Source organism: Rhopalosiphum maidis, chromosome 1, assembly GCF_003676215.2.
Source record: "Rhopalosiphum maidis isolate BTI-1 chromosome 1, ASM367621v3, whole genome shotgun sequence".
Lineage (NCBI taxonomy): Eukaryota > Metazoa > Arthropoda > Insecta > Hemiptera > Aphididae > Rhopalosiphum > Rhopalosiphum maidis.
The window spans coordinates 22,566,975-22,591,624 of record NC_040877.1 but is presented as its reverse complement, the minus strand read 5'-3'; the positions used below and the strand labels follow the sequence as shown (position 1 = coordinate 22,591,624).

At 25.5% G+C, this 24,650-nt stretch overlaps 1 protein-coding gene across 1 annotated transcript; it reads right to left on the bottom strand.

The window, feature by feature from the left end:
- Positions 1–423: 423 nt before the first annotated feature.
- On the bottom strand, positions 424–18,484 carry LOC113552039 (E3 SUMO-protein ligase RanBP2-like). Its single transcript, XM_026954704.1, has 23 exons — positions 18,106–18,484; positions 16,897–17,122; positions 16,652–16,825; positions 16,425–16,597; positions 16,207–16,349; positions 16,011–16,143; positions 15,655–15,933; positions 13,829–13,949; positions 13,526–13,762; positions 11,267–11,381; positions 11,015–11,177; positions 10,603–10,751; positions 10,387–10,537; positions 9,485–9,701; positions 8,593–8,726; positions 4,486–7,519; positions 3,848–3,913; positions 2,816–2,973; positions 2,705–2,755; positions 1,415–1,931; positions 1,167–1,346; positions 974–1,101; positions 424–870 (listed from the first exon to the last, which is right to left on the bottom strand). The coding sequence occupies exons 1-23, from the start codon at positions 18,199–18,201 to the stop codon at positions 655–657; spliced, it is 6,861 nt and encodes a 2,286-aa protein (XP_026810505.1). The 5' UTR covers positions 18,202–18,484; the 3' UTR covers positions 424–654.
- Between the last annotated feature and the right edge of the window lie 6,166 nt (positions 18,485–24,650).

Below are 24,650 nucleotides of genomic sequence, written 5' to 3'. Positions count from 1 at the left end.
CAACTTATTTTTAATTTGTGTATGGAATTCCAAAAATGTTTGATAGAAAGTAATGAACATCATGAATATAATATCCATTAGAGAAAGAGAATCATTTTTTTTCTAATTATGTTTTAAAAGTTTTTTGTACAAGTGTTTTATTTCAAAATTGTTTCTCTTAAAAGTATATTCAATCTAGATGAAATGGTAATTTCAAAATAATGATTACATACTATAATAATATTATATAAATTAATTATTAAAAGAACAAAAAAATAATAAAATAATGTAAAGGGAGTACAATGTACATAGATAACTGTTTAAACAATACAAATTATTCAAAGGAACCAACAGTTGTTATTTATTTATCTTTTTCTATGAACAATAAATAAATAAACAGTTACATAACACATAATTCATAATTTGTATACTTTAAAATTAAAAAAATCAGAGTAATAGTTTTAAAAAAAATATGGTTAATTTGAATCATTATTAACAGATTACAAATAGATTTATACTTTTGGACTGTAATAAATGTATCGACGGAAGAAAATACAAATAATTTACTTGATAAAAAAAAACTGTCTTTCATATAATATAAAGTATTGATAATGTAAACTATAACAAATTATAACCTTGGTAGTCTAATAAATAATTAGCATAAAATAGTGTATATTATGCACTTAACTTTGATACACAATCATCAAAAACTTGTTTAAATTTATTAGCTATTTCTTCATTCTTGAAACGTACAGCAAGCAACTCTTTTTGTGGCTCAGGATTATCTTCAGTTGTGTTCATACATGGCCAACAAAATGCCTTGTTTGAAGATGTCATGGGCATAAGTTTTATATCTGATGATATCAAATGGTTGCATACAACTTTAAACACCTACAAAAACAATTAAAACCGTATAATAATGTTAAATATGTATATGTGCTTGAATCTTTAAAAATAAAATGTTTATAACTATATTTTTTCAAACAAGTTTTACCTTTTCTCTTCTAAATAAGAAACGGTATGTATTCCTTTCAGGATGAAACAATACTTTCATCTCACCAATACCTCTTTCTTTATATTCACTTCCATCTTTGCGGAATAATTTGGAACGTTCACAAAATACTATATAACACAAACCATTTTAGGTTAGCAGTGAATATTTTTTTTTTTTTTTACTCAATACTTACATATTTTCTCGTTCTCTTCTCCCGTTGATACTTCAATAGCATCAGGAAGTGGTATAATGGGTTCAAAATGAGGATCATGGCTATTATCAACTTCTTCCTCCCCATTTTCTTCAGATTTTTCACAATTTTTTTCCTCATCCGTGGATTTGTTAAGATTAAAGTTACCTGCCCAAGGATTAACTATAATAGAACAAAATAATAATAATTATTATATATAAAACAAATTATAAAATTGTATTTATTTATACCTTTAGGAGCATTTTCATCAACAGCAGCTTTATCTTTAACACCAAAAAGACTCTGTCCAAAAACTGATTTCGGATCCTTAGGAATTGTTCCAAATTTAAAGGGACTATCAGTTTTAGGGCTAAAGTTGAATAAACCTTCTTTTTTGGATTTAATATCATCAGTCTTAGAAAACAATGAACTTTGAGTAGTATTTGATGACTCTGCTGATCCAGAAGCAGAAAATGATCCAAATATCGATGAAGTGTTCATGGTAGAGGGAAGACCAAATAAGTTTGTTGATTTAGTATCATCTGTTTTAGTAGAATCTGAAGAGAAACTTCCAAAAATTGGTTTGGATCCAAAAATAGGAGCATTTGGTGTATTCTTATCAAAAATGTTGGTTGTAGATTTATCCCCAAAAAGAAATGATGTAGTTGGAAAAGATTGTGTTATGTTATTTGTTGATGTGACTGGGGTAATATTTAATTCCGAAATACCAACTGATACTGTATCTTGTTCCTTCACTCTTTCAATTTCCTAAAGTAAATAACAATGTATAATATATATAAACAATACAATACTATGATATTTATTTTGTAATAATACAATACACAACATACAAGTTGTATTATTAAATATAAACTAGACATATTATTGTGTAATTCTAATAACATTGTTACTTTTATAAAATTGATAATGTTTTTATTATCGAAAAACAGACCAAAACAATCCATTAATAATTAAAAATGAAATAAATCCAATTTGGAACAATAATAAAACACATATTCAAGACTAACTAAATAATTGACATGAATACATTCACAAAATTGTCAACTATAATACTAATAGTAAATATTTTTTTGATTCAGAAACTAAAGGCCATACTCAAAATATTGAAAACTCTTAAAAAACATGGAAATAATAATATTTTTATTTTATTTTATAGCATTCTCTCTTGCTAGATTTAAAATAGAAGGAAGAATGCTACTCTTACTATAACTCTTACTCCAAGAAAGTAACCGTTTTCAGAGTAGAATATTTTTGAAAACTACTAAAATTGTATAGAATAAAATTTTAAGTTGAATTCTTAATGTTTGTATACCTAATGTTGATTTTAAAAATAACGTTTTAAATATTTGACACATTATAAAACTAACAATCAAGTTCTAAGCCAAAAATTATTTTGAAAGTTAATTACTCGACCATTACCAATATTTTTCTTAGTAAAATAAAATATATATTTTATTGATATATAAAAATGTGGAAAAATTAAATATATATATACAGTCAAACAGATAAAATAAAATTACCTTTTCGTTATCAGTCTTTGAAGAAATAATTGTATCATCTACTTGTTCCTTCTAAAATAAATTAATAAAATATATAATCATTGGAAAATTTAATATTATATTTAAACTTACAGTTTCAGAATCTTCTTCACAGCCTACACATCCTTTACATTTATCTTTTGACTTATAAAGGAAGAACGACAATGGAAGTTTCAATTCTTCAGCAAGTTCCTGATCAGTATGAGATACCACATCTTTAAGTGATTTAACACCAACAAATTTAACAGACTCTATAAAATAAAAATTAAATACCTTATTATAATTATTTAATTATTAGATTTATAACATTTAAACTGTATTGGTTCAAAACAGCGTTTATAATTATTAAAAGTAATATATAAATAATAAAAATAGTAAATATTGAACAGATAATAATTTGTAAAAGCCCTAATAATATATAAATAAAAATAATAATTGAAGAAGTAATTATTAGAGTTTAAAATAGAATGGTTAAATAACAGGGGTGAAAAACTTGTGGCTATCTCAGTCAGATACAGTTTGCATCTTGTTTATAAAATTAGAATTTACTTATTATTATAAAATTTAATTTGTATGGTATATATTTATAAAAATGTATTAAATTATATAAAATGTATCTATAAACATTTTGACTCTTAGCATAGTTATATTTATCCACATTACTCGCAAATGTAATAATGTTAGCCACCTCTGTTTTATAAGGTAAGGCTGTCAGCCTTCATTTATCATTTTATAAATACTTTCTAGAGCAATCATATGATTTTAAAAACCTAAACCACTGGTCAATAAATAATATAACCGGCAATGATTATATTTAATTTTCAGTCACAGCAGTTTTTAAGAATTTCCAAAAATAATTATATAAAATGTTATACAAGTAAATAAAATAATTCCTCTATACCAGTTTCTAATCCAGAATTAATATAATTTAATAAATAAATAATTTATCTTAGTCTTCTAATAAGGATTATCAAATTAATATATCGTTTAAAATATTATACCATTATTTTAAATAAAATACACGTACAGAAAAAGTATCAAAGTAACTAAAGTATAATTAAATAAAGTTCAATGCTAAAATTAGTAATATTAAGTATTAGCATTATTATAAAATATAGTATATACCTTGATTGTCAGATAACTTTAAAGCTGAAGATTTATCAATAGAAAATGAAGGTTTTTCAATTTTAACTGTAACAAATTAAACAAAGCTTTATTAATAATTTTTTTTTTGTCTTATACTTATACTCTACAATTATTTAATGTCAACCATCTTTGATCTAGAAGAACTTGATTTTCAACCTCTCTTACACTCGCAACCAACTATTTTTATCTCATTATTCAATCTAATATCAAAATAACTGCTCATTAGTCATCATATCCCTCATTCTTTTTACATTAATTTTCTTAAGACTCTCATACATCTGAATCTCTTTTCTCATAACATATCTGAACCATCAACCAAGTCACCATCTTCATCACTAATGACTCTTTTATGTAACCTTTGCAAGTAAATAGAACAAGCATTTACCAATTCAAACTTACTGACAACATTTATATTTTGCAATTACCACTAAGACACATTTCATTTGAATCTCCCACATTATTCAACCACCAACTAAGCCATCTCCTTGTCTGTTACATTGATCAGAACAATAATCATGCCCAATTTAAACCACCACTAAATGGTTCTAACAGTTTTTTTCTATTAACCAACCATTTTAATTTTGTAAGATTTGATTGTTTTTTTTTTATTAACTTACCATTTGAGGTGAATTGTGTTTTTCCATTTTCCAATGTAGATTTTTGTCTATCATATCCATCAATCTCCTCGTTGTCAGTTTCATCAGTTCCTTCAATACTTTCATCAGCACTCTTATCAGAATCATATTTTTCTAGTCCAGCACTTTCTTCTCGCCATGTTAAAGGTTTTTGGTGGACGGCAGTTTTAATTGGAGCACCAAATGTATTTGTGTGATCACTTGTGCTCAATGAACTAAAAGATACTGCTGATGATGAACCAAATGTTGGCATAACAAATGGAATACCTGGCTGAGAATTACTCAAAGCATCTCCAAATTTTAATGAGGATGAAAACGATGTTTTTCCAAATGTAAAACCAGATGATTGGCTTTTAGTAGTATCATCGTCAACGACTGCTCCCGGCTTTATAGTATTGCATGCAACACATTTTACAGTATTTGCATTATTTGACAAATAACATGCATCACAAGTCCAGGAGCCAGGTTTGGGTTTAAATTGAGCTAGATCACTTAAATTGGGTAATGGTTTACTGACATCTGGTTTATTATCAGATTGTGTTTCAACTGCTTTAGCTTCTACACTGCTAGAAACTTCATTCAATTCTTGTAGTTTGTTCTTAACTTCATTAAATTTATCTTTAAATGCATGGAGCTGCTCAACAGTTTTAAATCTAATAGCAAACAATTCTTTTTTACATTCTCCTTCCGAAAAGTCTTGGCCAATCCATGACATAGCTTTTTCAGATGAAGCCACAGGTTTCAATTCTAAATCAGCAGTCAATCTTTGATTACAGCAAACTTTTAATATTATTTCTCTTCTCATTAACAACTGATAATAATCATCTTTAGGGTTGTGTAAAATTTTCATTTGACCAATTCCCTTCTCTTTCCATTCTTTAGTATTTGAATCATACCTAAGAAGTTTTGCTCGATCATCAAATATAATTTTAAGTCCTTCCTCACCAGTAACTACATCTACCTTATCAGGCAAAGGTATAACTGGAGAAAATTCAGCAGTTGGGACAAAATCTTCAGATTCTTCATTTGGTTGACTTGAAGAATCATTATTGGCATCTTCTGATTTAATAATAGCATGTGGGGACGGATTTGTTTTAACACTAAAAATAGTGCTACCAGCACCTGGGAAACCTTTAAAATCAGGAGAGTTAGAGAAACCAAAATTTGGAGAATTTTTTGCTAGTGTACTAAAGTATGATGTTGCAGATGTCCCAGATGTAAAATCTAGTTTAGGAGTAAACATAGCAGACTTTTCTTCAGTATTATTTAATGAAAATAGTGATTTTTCTGTAGATTTAGGAGTTGTCTCTGTAGAAAATACTCCAGATTTTGATGTATTAAATGAGAAAGATTGTTTATCATTTGTATCTGTTTTAGTTTCAGAGTTTAAAGGTTGTAATAGTGATTTAAAACTTGGTGTAGCTGTTTCCCCAGTAGGTGTTGAAAAACTTAAATTAGAGAATAATCCTTTTGGTTTTTCTGGTGTTTTATTTTGTTCTTTTGGTGTAGCAATTTCATTAATAATGGGTGGGGAACTAAATGTGAAACCACCTAATTCATGTTTAAGTGATTTTTCATTTTCCAAAGATAATGTTAAATTTGAATCTTTACTTACTTCTAACACAGATTCATTATAATCATCTTTAACATTGGAATCCACTAATGAAGTATTTTGAGAACAGGGTTGTTTGTTTTCATTAAAGACTCTTATAAACTCTTTACAGTCTTCTACTGTTTTGAATCTTGCACATAAATTTTCAACTTGTACTTTAACAGCATCAGAGAAATCATTAGCTGACCAAACAACTGCTTTATCACTTTTAGATTTTAACTCCATATTGTCATATAAGAAATGATTAGCACAAACCTTATGTACTTGTTCTCGTCTCATTACTAATCTAACTTTGTTTGTATCATTATTTCTCAATATTTTCAATATTCCAATACCTTTTTCTTTCCATTCCTTTTCAATATACTTATACAACTTAGCACGTTTTTCAAATAATATTGTATCATTTTCTTCACCAGTAACTTCCTCAATTTTATCAGGCAATGGTATGATTGGTTGAAATTCGGGTATAGGATCGTGTTCTTCAGTATAACTATCATCAGTTGCCGAGTTTTTAGACTTATTTAATGATGTTTCATAACTTTCTTTAAATGTTGATAAGGGAGATTGAAATGAAAATTTATCAGAACTTGGTACAGTAACAGACGATATTGATTGAATATTAGGTATCCCGTGAGATATGACTGAATGAGATTGACTATTTACCTGTGGACTATTGAATTTAAAAGGATAGGACGGAGCTTCAGATGTAACTAAACTACCACCAAGAATGTGGTGTGTTGGTATAATTACACTAAGAGGAGGCTGGGACACTGGAGGTCCAGTTGGTAAAGTATCAGACGATGTTATATTAACATTTGGGTTAGGCGCCATTGAATACGATGGAAATTGATTTGATTGACTAGTTGGATTAAATAAACCAAACTGCTGAAATGGTAAGGTAGATGAAAATGGTAATTGAGTTGTTGGAAAACTTATTGTAGCCAATTGAGTTTGATCATCAAATGCATTTTGGATACATGATGATTGATCATAATTAATTTTATCAAATTCCTCTTCATTTTCTGCATATACAGCATACAAATCATCCTGTCTGGTTTTTATTTCATTCATTGCATTAAGTTTTTCTATCAAAACTCCTTCAAGTCTATCAATACGTTCAATTAATTTACTATCTGTTGCAGGTCTATCATTAGTAATAGTAGTTATAGAATTATTTGTGGTAATATGATGAGACAACTCATTTATTTTATCAAATATTGAGTCTTTTGTATTGTTAAAATGATCAAATAATTTATCAACTTTTTCAGACATTGATCTTAATGTTTCTATCATATTATAATACTGCAATCCTAAAGTTTGGCATTGAACATTCTGTGATTGTACAGCAACTTTTAATTCACTTAATAATTTAACATCGATTTCTTCGTCTACTGTTTTTCGGATCTACAATGTGAAATTAAAAGATTAAATTAATGTATTTAATTGTCGGATTGCGGTGAATTGGTCACAGGCAATTAATTGCCAGGATAATTGATTGTCGAACAAATATTTTGTTATTTATTATACTAATAATAAAAATTATATACTAATCACAAAATTAATATACAGTTTCAAGTTAAATATAATTATTTATGAATATTAAAATACTCTTATTAATTTATTTTTTAATAACAAACAGTTAATCCAATTTACAATATGGTTAACAGATATAATAATATTATATACCATTATATGATATAAAAATGAAATAATTTTACTAGGGTTGTAGCAATAACTCCGATAAGCTTTTTAGAAAAAATAGCCCATAATTGTCAACTTCAACTTTAAATTCAAATTATACATTTTAAATTTAATATACTGTCATTATTATCATATTTTATGTGTAATTATCAACAATTAACAAATGTAATTTTTATTTGATTTAATTTTAAATTTTTATTTGACCACTAAACATTTTAATATTCTAAAATGATAAACATAAAACTTAGAAATACATTTAGGGCAATAAAAAAACAAAAGGTTTCTTAAACAATCGATTATCCTGGCAACCAATTTACTGCTGATCTAATGTTCATGACTAATTCACCGGATACCTTAATTATCATTGTACTCAATGGTGTATTTACAGAGGGATTGGGAAGATATATTCTACTTAACCCACTTTAGTTTATATGTATATAGTTAAAGTTGTTTTTTAATTTATCACTAGTAATAAAATACTAGGACTTATGGCATCAACAGTTTTGTCATATTTCCTACCTTAAAGAAATTCTAAATACACCACCGATTGTATTTAATTTACTTTGATATAATATATAATACAGTAAATTCCCGTTACAAAGAATACCGATACAACAAAAAATACCATTATAACGAATGTCAGAAGTCCTTTGCCAAAAAGCAGAGCTTATAAAGAGGAGCTTATTTGTTACAACAAAATTTCCATTAAAACGAAGAAAAAAATTAGTCCCCTGGAGCTCCTTGTAATGGGATTTTACTGTAGTATCTATACTTACTGGAGTAATTGGTGATTTAACAGGAGTACTGGTTACATTGAGAAATGACCTATCTCCAAATTTATTATACAAATGTCTCCTTGATATATTAACAGTATCACTATAATCCTCTTCAGACAAGTTTAAATTTGATTCTTTAAAAATAATACAAATGAGAATTAAAGACAGGCTAAATGTTCAGTTAGTACAGATCCATAAAAATATTTCAGATAGAAAGAATAAATATTTAATTATTATTATACATATATAAATAATTAAAATTTATTAGATAGCTAATAAATAATGCAATAAACAAAAATACATATGCTTACTTATTTTCTGTATTATAGTATTGCTACTAAATTTGAAATTTAAAAGTACAAAATATAAGCTTATTATTCACTTAGAAAGTTTGAAAGTAAATTCTTTAATTATTGGCTATGTTTAATATTTGGATTGTTTCAAAAGTAAGCTACACTAATTTAAAATGTTTATTAACCAAACATATTAAAAAATAGAATATTCTTCATAAATATGTTTTTAATGAAACCAAACCAATATATATTTCATAAAGTAACATACATTAATGAAAATTAATATAAAATACAGTATATACAGTATATACAATATATACATACATACGACCGTATTTTGGTGGCAAACCTCCCCTCCCAAAATTTTATTTGTGTTATATTATGTGGTAGTAAAATAACCTATACAATATTATAATAAAATTAAAAAACAATTTTTTAGCTTAAAAACCCTCCTGAAATTAATTCCAGATTTGGCCTTGTACATACATATTTTTTAATTGGGTTAATGATAAATAAGATTATTTTATCCTAAAATATTTTTAGACATATGCACTTTCATGTTTTTAAAATGTAATAAATTATTATAAATTAATACTTACGACTATTGAGAGTCCCATTCATATCAAAGTCTACTTTTAAATCTAATAACTCTTCTTTTAACTGTGAGTGCAAGGGATGTTGAGGTTTTTTCTTTAAACGATTTTTTGTAATATTTAGCAATTCTTTGACTTTTGCAACCAATGTATCATTTGCCTCTGTTAATGTATTATCCGTAGAAGTATCAATAGCAGTTGGTTTTATCATTTTCTTATAAATCTGTAATATATTATTACCAAAGAATAAAGAAGTATTCAATCCAAATACTAAATAAGCTTAATAAATAAAAAGTAAAAACAATTGGTACCTCATGAATAACATACAATTTATTTAGGTATAAAAAATTAAAAACTAAATACATGGTCTCGCACAATATTTAATTTAATAATTGATAAAATTAGGAAACTTTGTGGTAAATATCTTTTTATTAGTATTTAAAGTTCAAATTTTAATAAAATAGAATATTTAAAAGGAAAAAAGACTAGTTGTAGATGTATAGTAGGTTTTGATTACAGAAGGTCATTGAGCAAATAACTGTAATATATGTATTTAATTTAACTTCAATCATAAATCATTGCATACAAAAAAAATTCTAATCGCAGACAAAAGTTTGTCAGCCTTTACTTGTAACTTCTAAGGAATTTATTTTTCAATACATAATACATACAATAAGTTTGTTGAGATCACTTTTATCAAAAAAATCACAAATATTATTTTATTTTTAAATTTTTCTATTAATTCACATTTCACTAAAATAAAACTTAAAATTTTCAACGTAAAAAATTGAGGCAAGATTTTTTGATATTTAAGTATTTAAATTGTATATTTAGTTCAGAAAATCAATTTAATTTTTTTATTTGAAAACCAGTATTCACATTATTAGTAGATATTAACTTATACTAACCATTGCTTGATAAAATGATGCATATGGTGAATTAATGTTTTTAAATGCTTCTATGGCTTCTTCATTTTGTTCATTATTCATTAACTGGCAAGCTAAAAAAAATTTACCTTCCTCCAATAATTCAGACACTTCTCCTTGAGTCAATTTTTTTCTAAATATCAATAAATTATAAATCATATTAATCATGAATCAAAAAATAAATAAATAACATGCTACCTGTAGAATTCAAATAATGTATTTTTTGACTTGTGTTCAATTCCACGTTCAGTAATACGTTCAAGTAGCTGTATTGCCATTCTCCAAAAGAGAACAGCTCTTTTTTCCAGTCCCTCTTTTAAAAGGAAGTTATCAACTATTTTGTTAGCCTACAAAAACCAAATTTAAGCGTTATATTAATTTGCAAGCACTAAAATAATGGCTAAATATTTAACCAAGATATTAGTTATCATTGATCAATGATCATAAAACAATAACTTATATAAAAACATTTAAAATTGAGTTGTTTTGGAACTGTAAGCGTATTTAAAACTTGTTTTTAATGTATTCACATTGATTAATTTGGAAAAATTAATGAAAAACATTAACTTGATGATGAATTTAATTGTTTAATAATTATAAAATTTAATACCTGGCTAGCAAAGTTCTTCGCCAAATACACCATTAACTGTACATCCATTCCATGATTTCCTATTAATCTAATAGACTCTAACCCTTGGATAGCAGCTTTTCTTAATTGTGAAACATGCTTAACATCAACATTTTTAGAATAAATTTTGTACATTGATTTCCACCTAAAAATTATAAAATATGTATATTCTTTTTAAATTCTTGTTAAATATCAATAGCTCATTAAGGAAAAGAGTAATGGAATCTATTTTACCAATTCTCTTGTTCTGATGTTGTTAACTGATCAGTTATATTAGATGGGAATGTCTGTGGTGCTTTAGGATCAGTTCTTTGTGATTGGTTATCCAAGAATGAAGCAACACTTAAAACTAAAACAAAAAATTAATATAGAAAAAATGATTAGTAACTTACTTAATAAATTAACTACTATTTTTGTTATCCACTATATATTCTCTATATTGTAGAAGCTGAAGAAAAAATAAGAAACTACTTGAAATTCAACAAACAAAAAAAGTTAACAAGTAGGCTACTCTATTGCACATTAAGTGGTAATCGGAAAAAAAACCTAATATAAAACAAATATTAAGTTTCCTAATATTTTAACGATATTATATAAAATATATAAACTTCAAATTGATGTATAATGTAAAATGTTTATAAATATTATGTTTTATTTTATTAATTAAAATGTTGTCATTAGCGTTTAATAAATATTTATTCAATAATTGTCATGTGATTATGAGTAATATCAAAGTCTAGTACAAATACATTTATCAACTACTATAATTATTTAATTCATTATTATTATTATTTAGATAATTTGACATTTCGATCATTCAAATATTTATGTAAGATGAATTTTAATTTTTAGAATATGTATTGTGACATAGTTATATTTTATTAAAACGTATATGATATTCAATTGTAAGTCTAGGGATTTTATAACCCAGTCAGTGATTTTTTTTTTCCACAGTGGGTCACTGTTGTGAGCACATTCAATTTAAATTCAATGACACATTATATTTGAAAAAACAATTCTGAGCAGAAACTGTTTGTTAACCTATATCACCAAGGTTATTTCATGTTTTTATTTTTTATAGCTAATAGTCATTTATTTTACTTTAGAACTACGGTAGTAGGTTGACATACATTTTTTTTAAAATAATGTATTTATATTATTAATATTTAATATTATAATAATATATATTTAAATCATATTATATCAACTTATATAATTTCAAATATAATAAAATCTTACTGTAAATACAATAAAAAAGGAAAAATATATTAATAGGTATAGATAAATAATATCCTTAAATAAATCAAAAATGTCATTGTATATAGTAATATGTATAATAATTTAATAAACCTATAGTTCTAAATTTTTACAAATGTAATTAAATTATAACAATAAAATTAACATTGTTATTTCTGGTTTAAATAATTTATTTTATCCAAAAATGAACTTAAAATGTCTATAAAAAATAATTGTTTATAAATACCTATGTATTTAGATTATATGGTTTCAGTATGAACTGCACGCAAATAATCTTGTATTCAATTTCTAAACTCTATAATATATGAGATCTTATATTTATTGTTCAAAAATTTAAATCGATCAAATAATTGTTTATTAGCATTTGTAAAAAAAATACTAAAAAAAAAATGATAATTTGTCACACCTATCTCATAATTAATAAAAAATTTGAACAAATAATCACATAATAAAAATGATAGTATAAAATTTTAATGAAAATTTTAAGTGTGTACTACAATTAATTTTTTTTTTTTGAAATATAACATATTTTTTGTGAAGAAATAATTAATTTACTAGTGAATATGTCATCAAAATTAATTTGGCTTTAGGATAAAATTTTTTTGTTAAATATAATGGTTGCAAAATGTATACAGATTAAATATTTAATATTTTTTGTATAAAATGTTCAAATCTTAGGTATAAAAAATTTATTTTTAACTAAAACATATTTTATAAATTGGATTTGTGTAAAATTGAATGTTTTTTTTTTCTGAAATACAATTTTTTTAAAACTTTTGACGTCTCGATGCACTTATTAAATCAATTTGTTGATAGAAAACACTCTGAATTTGAAAATCAAATCATATATACTTTCTCAAAAGATGACTAAAAAGCACATAGTTAGAAATCACTCTACTCAGAATCTAAAACAATAAGCTTGACAAAGTTTTATTATAATACTTAATAATTGTATATTTATGTTTTGTACGGCATGAATAAAGTCCTAATACAACATTTGAGTTAATGCCACTATGCTTAAGTTTCTAGACTATTTTTATTTTCAATTTTACGTAGAATTGTAAATAGGCTATTGAGATCTAATTATTAGACATACAAAACGTATTTGATATTAAATAATAAAGAACCAAATAAAAGTATTTATTTATTATAAAAAAAGTTTAAATTCAAATTAGAGAATCTATTTTATTAGATGATTTAGGGCACTTATCGCAACATAAATTAAATAATAAATACCTGTAGCATATAAAAATGTATTCATATCTAATTGGCAAATCGACTCAATATTGGCAGATGCAAATGAATTAGTAGCCAAAGGCAATTCGTTAAAACTTTTACATCCGAACCCAACTGGAAACACTGTGTTCTTAGTTAACCTTATTCCACATCCTTTATTTTCACTTTCTAATAGTTGAATTCCATACCAAACTAAATGATGTAATGAACCTGGACGACTCATCTCAAATGACAACACTTAAAATAAAAAATATAAGTAATTTAATTTCAATTATTTATTGGCAATGTTAAGTATGTGCTTACTATGTTTAGGAACAGCATATTGTATTAATTCTGGAATATTATAGACTAATTTTTCTGGAGAATAATGAATAAATAGTGATGTTGGTATTCCTTTAGCATATTCTGGATCATTAAATATTTTCTATAATAGAAAACAATTTGTAAAATAAAATAAGATATTATATAATATATAATATATATGTAACGGGTAGAATATAAAAATTAAATAATATACACATAACCCCAGTAATGGAAATTAGTGGTTGTCATAAATACACATTTCAAAAAAAAAATCTAGTTTTCCTAAAATCAAATTGTTCAATACCCCACACATTAAGTTAGTTACATTATTGCTTAGAGCAATAAACCAGTTAATCATATTTAATAAAAATCATAAACAATAAAATTGATTTTTGAATATATGTAAATACTAGGATGTAAATTTATTCCAATCTAGGTATTATCTATATTATTATATTATATATTGAATTATTTTTAAATAGGTACATTATTCTTGGTGAATAGTAAAACTAAAAGATCTGATACTTATTAAATTATTTTTATGACAATTTGTTCAATAATTATAAATGTTAAACTAATAATTATTAACTGTCAGACAAATGTATACAGTTTTAAATTCCAAATTTTTTTTTTTAAAAGGGCCGCTACACCAGCATTTGTTTGTCTATCTCCCACATAATATAGGAATAAATATACTCCTATTTCTACGATTATGAATCTCTAGTTCAGTTTAGGGCAAAAGCACCTATTATATATTTTATAAATATAAGTATATTTTAATTTAAAATAAATTTGATTATTTTTAACCATTAATCATTTATTCAAAATTGTAAATATTAAATATCTATAAAATCAATGCACAAGGAATAATCTTCTATATAAAATAAATTATAGGTGCTTTTGCCCTAATTGATTCAGTGAGTCGTAATCGTGGAAATACGAAGTATCCTTGTTCCTATATTATGTGAGAGATAGGCAAAGAAAACAAATGCTGGTGTAGCGGCCCCTTAATGAAAGAAAAAATGTGAGGTATTGAACAGTCTAAAATATGGTTATTATGAATGGTAAGTATACCATTTTGAACAATACCTATGAAAACACTACCTGTGCCTAATGAATAATATAAGAATATTATTCAAAACAAAAAAAAATGTCATCATGAAATATTAATGTACAACTTCTCTACTACAATGGTCAAAGTCTTTAAAAAAATGTAAATAAAAGTAAATGTAAATGCAAATATGAAGGGACATTGCAACACGAAATACCATACAAAATCAAAAAATTGTTATTCATTTTTAAATTTTTTTATGTTTGTTTAACTAATAATTAATAATTTCACAATACTTAATTTACCTAATAACTTTTTTTCAAATTAATACTATGATTTAGTTTTACTACTAGAATAACTGGCTGTTAATTTTTAACAGTTGATAAAATAAATTAAAATTGATTGTTATTTATAGTTGAGTTTAAAATGTACTGATATTAATGACTTTAGTAGATTACGATTAGAGTATAGATATCTTTATCTGTTTTGAAAAAGTTAGAACAATTGCATGTTTAAATAAAATATAACAATATACAAAAGATAAATTTTTGACAGTAGTGAAAACTTTTTGAAAAACAAACCAGTTTTTAAACTTAAAAAAAATTGGTCAATTGATATTGGCCAAAAATTAAAAATTAGACAAAAGTTGTTTAGATAATTGATAAATAGAAATAAAATATACATGTATACAATAAATACTAAAGACATAAATTTAACAAAAATAACTTAATTACAAACTGTGATGCACCTTGTAGAAATTAAATAAAAAATATACCTTATAGTTTGTTGTTTTCCAATCATTGACACATAATAACTTAACATTATCAATAAAATGTTCGTCTTCTTTTGCCATCATAGCGCGTAATACAAAGCCACTCTCTATTATCCTTCTAGTACCTTCTAATTCCCATAACGCTACATTTGATTTTTGTTCCATACTAAATTCTTTATTTGTTATACTTTCAAATGCTTGTTTGTCAATTGGAGGAGCTAAGGACATTAAAAATAATGGTGCAGCCAATTGGTTACTTTTGTACCAAGATGTTGAATTTTCCTGAATAGACAAAATTATAAATAATGACATAATTTAAGTACACAAATAGTTGAATATTAATGGTTAAATTATATTACTTTTTTGGTGAATTTCATAATTACACTAGCTAAATGAAAATAAAACTGATTAGATATATGTTGTATGAGACTTCGGTAAAACTCTGTCTGTGGAGATGATAATTGTATAGCTTTATATAGAGCTTGGTCAAGTCTAGAATAAAAATGTATTTATATAATTTTAAAATAAATAATAACTATATAAATATATGTATACCTAAAAAGAACTTTATAGCATTCCGATACAGTTTTTTGTTTGCTTGTTTTTGATTCACTAACAAATAAAGAAGCAGTATGTTCATATAAAGGCAATACCCGTGAATAGAATTCCCAATTTACTGTATTTGAAGTACCATGTGCCTATTAATAAAATTTTAAACACGTATTTTGAATACCTATATTAATATTTATATTGTATAAAATAAAAATACATACTTCACATATCTGAGAAACAGTCTCATACCATTCAATATTATCTTTTTGAAACTTGCAAGTTTTTTCTATGTTAATTGCATATGAAAATGCTTCAGACAAACGTCCGGAACTTTCAAATAATTTCAACTGTTTAATTCTAAGATTTATGTCGTCAGGCCTAACAGATATTTCAGCTGAAAAATATACAGTTAGAATTATTAAATTAAATAATATTCATATATTCTTACCATTAAGCAAATTTTCCACTTTAGAAGGATCACAATTTCCATTTGATGTCAATAATCGTTCCTTAAGTTTATAAACAGTAGGATGATAAGGATATAAATTTTCTGTTTGCTTACATATTTTTTCAGCTTGAACTTCATTTAACTTAACAGAAGGATCAATCATAAGCTCACAACCTAAAAAAATGTATTCGTTTAGTAAATATTTATATGTTTAAATAAAATGTATATTTTAATATTTTACTAACATAATAATAGTAGTTCTGGTTGGTTAGGGGTTGAAGCTAAAGATTTTTGATATTCTATAACTGCTTTTTCTTTATTACCAAGTTTGTCATAACAATGACCAAGTAAACGACGTCCTTCTGGTGAATTCTCATTCACACTCAAAAAAGTAATAACATATTGCTTGGCTAACTCAAATTCAGATACTTTGTAATACATACGAGCAATAGCTAATCCTTTGAGATTTTTCTGAAATTTAAAAAATTAATTAAAAAAACCTTAATAGGTATTTATTTTTTAATTAATAAATTATTTATAGATAAACTATACTCCAGCCAATCTGGAATACTCAATTATTAAATGAAAAAATAAATGATCTCAATAGTAAAATATTGACATAACGAAAATAAAATTCCCAAATAATGAACAAGTTGCAAGTGTTAAAAATAAAAAATTAATTAAAATCAAAATTAAAGAACTGTATACTTAACTAGTTATAATTAATTTATTATTCACATTTAATAAAAACTGAAAAATAATCATAGAAATTAAATAAAAGACATATGCAATTAATTGAAACTATTGACCTTAAAAATTTACTTTGTAAATTTGCTAATTGAAAAATTATATTTAAGTATGAATCAATTAAATAATACAAACATGTTTTTCATACCAATGGACTTATAGTTTAAATATTTCCTTAAATTATAAAGTGAATTTGGTATGTTTAAGTATAGGCTTTATTTAAATGAAATAATAAGTGATTAAACTAACCCTTAGGTTGGAAAATTTTTGTTGCATATTATGGTTAATTTACAATATATTAAGTCAAGATTGATTAAAATGGTTGGAATGCAGGTAATTTTCAACCATAATAATTAAGCAATTATACAGAGAAATATATGGATTTATATATAAATGAATAAATCACACAATCACAGATAAGAGATAAAATGAAATTCTTTAAATAATCATAATAATATAATAAAAGATTAAAAATATCATCAACTCATTATTGATATAAGTTATAACCCGTTGATTCGTTTTATGAAACCGTTTGACATCATCATTTGAATTTGAACAAAAATTATAGGTGGGTGAAACAAAAAATAGAATAATGAACAAAGTCAAAAACCGCAAATCACTGTCAACTATTGCCTGGTCCAGTGAATAAAGCGATTCGACCCGCACAGCTTTACAAAGTTCAAGTAAACACCCAACCAACTACAAACCTCATGTTCATTGTTGAGTTTATCGAACTGTTCCTGCACATGGCGATCGATGTCTTTTTTCGACCGGTACAACACGGCGTTCCCAACGCCTATCATTTTTCTCTTCGGACCACCTCCAACACAGTTAACAAATATAAAAACGAAAACGGACTACAGCAACAATGTAGATAATACAGCTAGGGAAAAAGGTCAGGACTAAATACGAAATAAATCACTGATAATATTTGTGGACTACTACGTTGACTGTCACTGAACGTTATTTCAAATGTTACGTTTCATAAACAAAGGACGAGACAATAAAACGGTATAGATGGCTATAAATCGTATTAAATGAGCACATGACACGATCAGCGTAAAGCCGCTAAAAACGCTTTTCACAATTGCGCGTACGCCGCGGCCGTGTTGCTGTGAAACGGTTTTTGCCCGTGATTGGTTGTCACATCTAAATTTCAGTGTGACCGGTCGTGACTATCGACTTAGCTACGGCAGTGTAGCCAAAGTCGTTTTTAATTATTTTTTTCTGATAATGCGACCTCGGGACGCTAAACGTGTCGTGTATATAATTATAAATTATAATATACTCTAAAAGTCTAAGCATGCAACAATGCGAAACTGCGAAACTTCGAAACGTTCTAACTGGCTTAAGTTAAAGCGCGCCATTATACTATAACATTATCATGGCATTTATCTTTAGCTACTATATCCGTGTAGAAAGTTATAATTAAGTTTATATACATAGTATTCTTATGGAGGAATGGGACTTAGTCATTTAGAACTATTTAAATCCCAGTCATATTATTCTTCTACTTTTATTCATGTATTATATTATTTGTTGTAATTGATACAAATGAAAATTGAAAACATGGACTCGTAATCATTACAAATAAAAAATAATTGCATTGTTCGATTACCTAATGTAAACGTCTTCAAAGGATAACATTTAAAAAAAATTACAATATTTATACATATTATGTAATATGTTTGACTATTATCAACTGTTAATATTCTACTAGGGAAAGGGAATGTTAAAATTATGTAGATCTTGTTTTATTTCTGGTACCTAGTGAAATTACAATTTATTATGTGGTCGATGGGCTGATATAAATGATGTAATATTATTATTACGGTCTTAGTGTTACAGAACCATACAAATATTACAAACTCGCAACATACGATATACCTATAATAATTAATATTGTACAAATAGTAAGTTAGCATTTACCCAAAAACTCTTATCAGTGGACTACAAGTACTCAAAAAAAAGCTATCTATATTTTGGAAACTAAGGATTTGTAGGAGTTCGGTTGGACATCAATAGTCTGAATAGTCAGTAGTAGATTATATAATACAAAAAATAAAAATAAGCTAATAATAAATCCTAAGAAAAACCGTACATTTTGGAATTTCCGAACGTCTAGTTTACTTAGAAATAATAAAATCCAAAGAGTAGATTATAATATGTATTACAAGCTTACAACAGAGACGAAAACGAAATGCGAAGTCTATAGATCGTAAGATAATGAAAAAAATATAAACCAGGTATAATTACGACATTATTTGGATTTTGGACAATATCACACCAGAATTAACCAAATCGTAAATTGAAACCAACCACGATTACTAGTTCGCAGCGATCGATAACTGTAAGCTATGATTTAAGATAGTACTATTTTAAATCATGCGGTAAACTGAGATACTTAAAAATAAAATAAAACATTAAACACGATATACGAACGTCACGAACCATGAGACACGTCTCAGACTCCCATAGCCTCATAGCGGAATGATATTATGATAACCCACATGACCACAGTTGTTTCCGATTCCTCTTTTACACCATTCCTAAGGCAAAATGAACGGAAGCGTTGAAGGGCCAATCTCATGTTTTTTTTATCTCATTATTATAGATTATCACAACTCATTATTATCAATTAAAACTCGTAATTATCACATACGGCAACTCAAAATTAGGTACGCATTAAAACAAGTCGTTATTATGGATTATCACAATTCATTCTTATGAATTAGAAATTAGAATTCGTACAAAAGAAAAATTTGTAAATGGGATTTGTGGGTGCTTTCAAATTTTTATAATCGATTCAAATTGTCGCCAATCATATTACTTACTATTTTACCACGGTTTTAAACAAAATTATTAAAAATTATTTTAATATGAGACTCAATTATTCGGAAATCTTGGAATTTTTACACAAAAATGATGGTATTTTTATGAGTTTACGCACATTAAAGAGAAAATTAAAAAGTGTAACTATTGCTCGCCGAAAATATGCTAAAATGTTATAAAGTGTAATGTAGCTTGTAATAAATTATTACATTAAAAAAAAATCGAAGTACTCTGCAGTGAATCTAATTTTCAATAAAAAATCTTTTTTTGTTCAATGTAACCGACATACCTACTTTCCTTTAAAATATGAAATCAACGAATAACGATTTTAATACAGGGATGTACGTCGAAAAAAGTTTTGGGTAGTATTTTTGAAAATCAGTTATTAAAAATTATAGAGCTTTTTTAAATAAAAAAAAAAAAATTTACGAAAATTAGGTATACTTAAAATACTTTTTTAAAATACAAACATTGATAAAACAAAATTAACATTAAAATTGAATAAGTAAATCACCATGCAAAAACCCAAGTATATTTCGGGGGGTGTTTGAACACCCAAAACACCTCCCTGTGTACGTCCCTGATTTATTATATTAATTATTAATAATAGGTTTATTGTACCTAAATTTATAAATATAAAATATAATTATAAATACATGTAAAAGTATGAATCTGTATAAAATAATATGGTTTAATATTATTATAGGTATAGCCGATATAGAAAAACTAAAAAGGATTACAAATTAAAAATAAATTATTTTAAATCTAATTCTTTTGATTTTTTTTGCAAACTTATCAATTACATATTAATTTTTTCACTCATTTGTTAGTTTTTCCTATGTTTAAAAACGAAAGATTAGTAAATCTACTCTGCATCATGATAGTTATCTAAAATAACTATCTTAAATCGTGACCATACATGATACATGCGTAAGCGTAACCAAATCGGCACATTGTCGAAAATGATCTTTCACATATTGCTGATGAGGTTGGTATGGTTATTGCATCTTGAATTAATTTGTAATAGCCCTGTCATATTTTTAAATTTTAATATCATAATCTATGCTTTTAAACTTTTTTATGAAGTTTCTATAACATTGTATAACATCACTTCTAAAAGAGCTTTTTTTTCGACCAAATTGTGTTGTGGGATATATCCATAGGCGTGCGTAGACTTCAATTTCCGGTCGAGTCTGGAACAATTAATGGCTTAATACTTGGACAGTGCCCCTAATTTTTTTTTAAACACATTAGTACACATTATAATTGTAAATTACAAACTGTGTAAATAGAATCAAGTTGAATGTGCACACAATATTAATGTGCTAATTTCTAGACATATATTTTTGGAGTTTAACATAAAATGATATAAATACAATTATGTATAAAAAAATAGAATGATGTATGATTATATGATATATGTTATACGAATGAATTAATTAAATTGTTATAGTGGTACACAAATATTTTTAAACTTATTTCATTATACAATTTACAACAAATAATATTTTCATGATCTCGAACATATTGTTATAATTAATTATTAAATATATACCTACATAAATTTGAAAATGTATTATGCCCTCCAAAAAAGTTCCGGTCAAGTCCCGGCTCGCCCCGTGCGCACGCCCATCGATATATTTACTAAACATTTAATTAGTAAAAACCAAATTATAAAAAAAAATTATATAATAAATATTGACAAGCCGATAGGCGATAGCTTATGATATTTAGGTCTCCCGTTTCCAAAATCCAAATGCGTTATAATTTTATAAATAGATAACACACGTATATATATAATATATATATATTGTACTAAAATCACAAACCCAAATATCTAATATATATATAGCATGTAAATATGTATGTCCACGGCGCTTGTGCATTACCAATACAAACTTATTAAACTCGTTCTTATAAACGCAAAATTACACTTTAAAAATTATTTTTAGTTCAAAATAAGCTGGGTGTGTTAAGAACTCAGTTCACAGTTCTCAGTTCTGGGTCATTCCCCAATTTACGATGTGTAATTCCTTCATTATTATTATTTATTCTATACTATATTTTTTAGGCCTAGCTGGTTTTCGACTCGGGTTTGTTTAATATCCTCATCTAATTAAGTATTTGAATAGTAAAGCTTATATCGTAGTACCTACATGTATTTATATTTTATTATAGAATATCAGAGCAGGTAGTACTGGAATGGATGTGTCCCATTACAAAAAATCAAAATTTTAAAAGCACCCACAAACCCCATTTCCAAAATTTTTCTATTTAACGAGTTCTAATTTCTAATTCATAATAATGAGTTGTGATAATCCATAATATCGACTTGTGTCAACGCGTAATTTTGAGTTGCGTTATGTGATAATTACGAGTTATAATTGATAATAATGAGTTGTGATAATCTATAATAATGAGATAAAAAAAAACATAAGGTTGGCCCTTCAACGCTTCCGTAAAAATGAGATAAAATAATATGATAATAATTGTATTATATTTTGTTGTTCAAAGAAACAGTATTTATTTAATTAGAAATGATAGCTTATAACGTATACTGCAGCCTAAGTTTGTATCACTATTCACTAATATTGTTGTTTATATACGATAATTCAATCTAATATAAACATTGTAAATAATATAATAGGTAATAGTAAAGTTATGAGTTATAATCTATATACTATTATTATTACTTTATCAGTATAAATTGGTTAAATAGTTTTTAACGTATTATGTAATTGAAAAGATAGTTTAAAAGGCCTAAGCAGCTATGCCTTATTTCTTGATTAGCTATTAGTATCCCACCACGAATAAATTTTCCTGGATAATGTTTTGAAATTTAATTGTAAGACCACATATTTTATATTTTTCTATAGTATTTGAATAAAAATATTGATAAAAATAATAATAAAAAGGCGAAGTTTGTGGGATATTGGGTTTTACAAATGCATAACTTTCAATTTTAATAATTAATGCTCGAAAATTGAATAAATATTTTACTGTATTTATTAACTATTTTATCATTGGTTACACCGAACATCCCTAATTGCTATATTTTATAAAACTTTTGTACCCAAACATCTACACTGCAGATAAAAAATTTAAAAAAATTACACTTCAAAAATTATTAATTTCTTGAGCCAATAAATAATCATTACTATCATGTATTTTTAAAATATGTTATATATCTACTGTTATTATTTCTATTCAACTGAGAAAATGTGTGGTATTTTAAACATAAGTGTTGTAAATTTTAATTAGGTATTAGGTTAGACAATGGTCTTTGGGCCATTTTAAAAAAACAATTCCCTAGCCGCTCTGAAGGAGCCAATTCGCCCCTGAACATCACTACACCAGGCTAAATTCAAATCATTTTTAAATATTAATAGTATTTATAATAATATAAACAGAGGGCCCGGAATGACAGATATAAATATATAATATTATGTTATATCTAATGTTTCAATTTCGTTAGTTGATAATTTTTGTATATAATAATTTAAAGTCAATATACCTAATAAAATTATCAAAATGTTTGGGGCTAGCCATTTGGGGGGGGGTTAAAGCCCGTTAGCCACCCCCTTGTGCTAAAATAGTAAAATAATAGATAAGATTGTAACCTACAATATTTGTAGGAAATAGGAATACATTTTTTTAGTTTTTTACTAAGATGACGGGTATTGTAAGTTTTTAATAGTTTTTATTTTTGAAAATGATTTAACAATATTAACAATTTTCAGTAAAGTAAGATACTACATGATGACGGGACGTTTCAAAAATGTTGTTTTTTTCATTTCGTTCAATAATTTATGAAAGTTCTATAGAAAAGGCACCTTACGTACCTTAGTAGGTAGGTATTTATTTCTCTTAATTGCCTCTTCTATCACTTTCATAATTTTCATCTATTTGTTATATAGAAATTGTACATATTATATATTATATATGTATATTTACAGGTATCTTCAAAAAAGTATGTTTATCAAAAAATAAATCCAAATTATTGTTATTATTTTAATAATATTTAAGTGCTTGATTATTCAAATATTTACAAATTTTAAATCATACATAAGTACATATCTTATAACAATAAATAGGTTAACAAATGTTATATCTTATATTACAATGGTTTACAAATTTCAAGGCTATAAAAGCAAATAATACAGAATAAGCAAATTAAGGTTGTAGATATTTATATATTAGATATATTTTATTTCATTTGTTGCAATTACAAAATTCAAATTGAAAAATAATTGTCATTCATTTTTGGCAAAACAATTTGGAAGAACAATAAATAGATCCAATTAAGTAATAAAAAATCATTCTACTAATATTATAACAACATTTAATTTATATAATTATATTAATAAATTAATATTACTCATCATAAGTAGACATTTTTATTTTAGAGGATGAAAGAAAC

What these genes read in the sequence shown, in the direction of transcription:
- LOC113552039 (XM_026954704.1), bottom strand. Translation starts at nt 18,201, where the DNA reads ATGATAGGCGTTGGGAACGCCGTGTTGTACCGGTCGAAAAAAGACATC. An exon ending in AACTCAACAATGAACATGAG is followed by an intron (nt 17,123 to 18,105) that starts GTTTGTAGTTGG and finishes TTTAAATTTCAG; the next exon opens with AAAAATCTCAAAGGATTAGC. An exon ending in ACCAGAACTACTATTATTAT is followed by an intron (nt 16,826 to 16,896) that starts GTTAGTAAAATA and finishes ACATTTTTTTAG; the next exon opens with GTTGTGAGCTTATGATTGAT.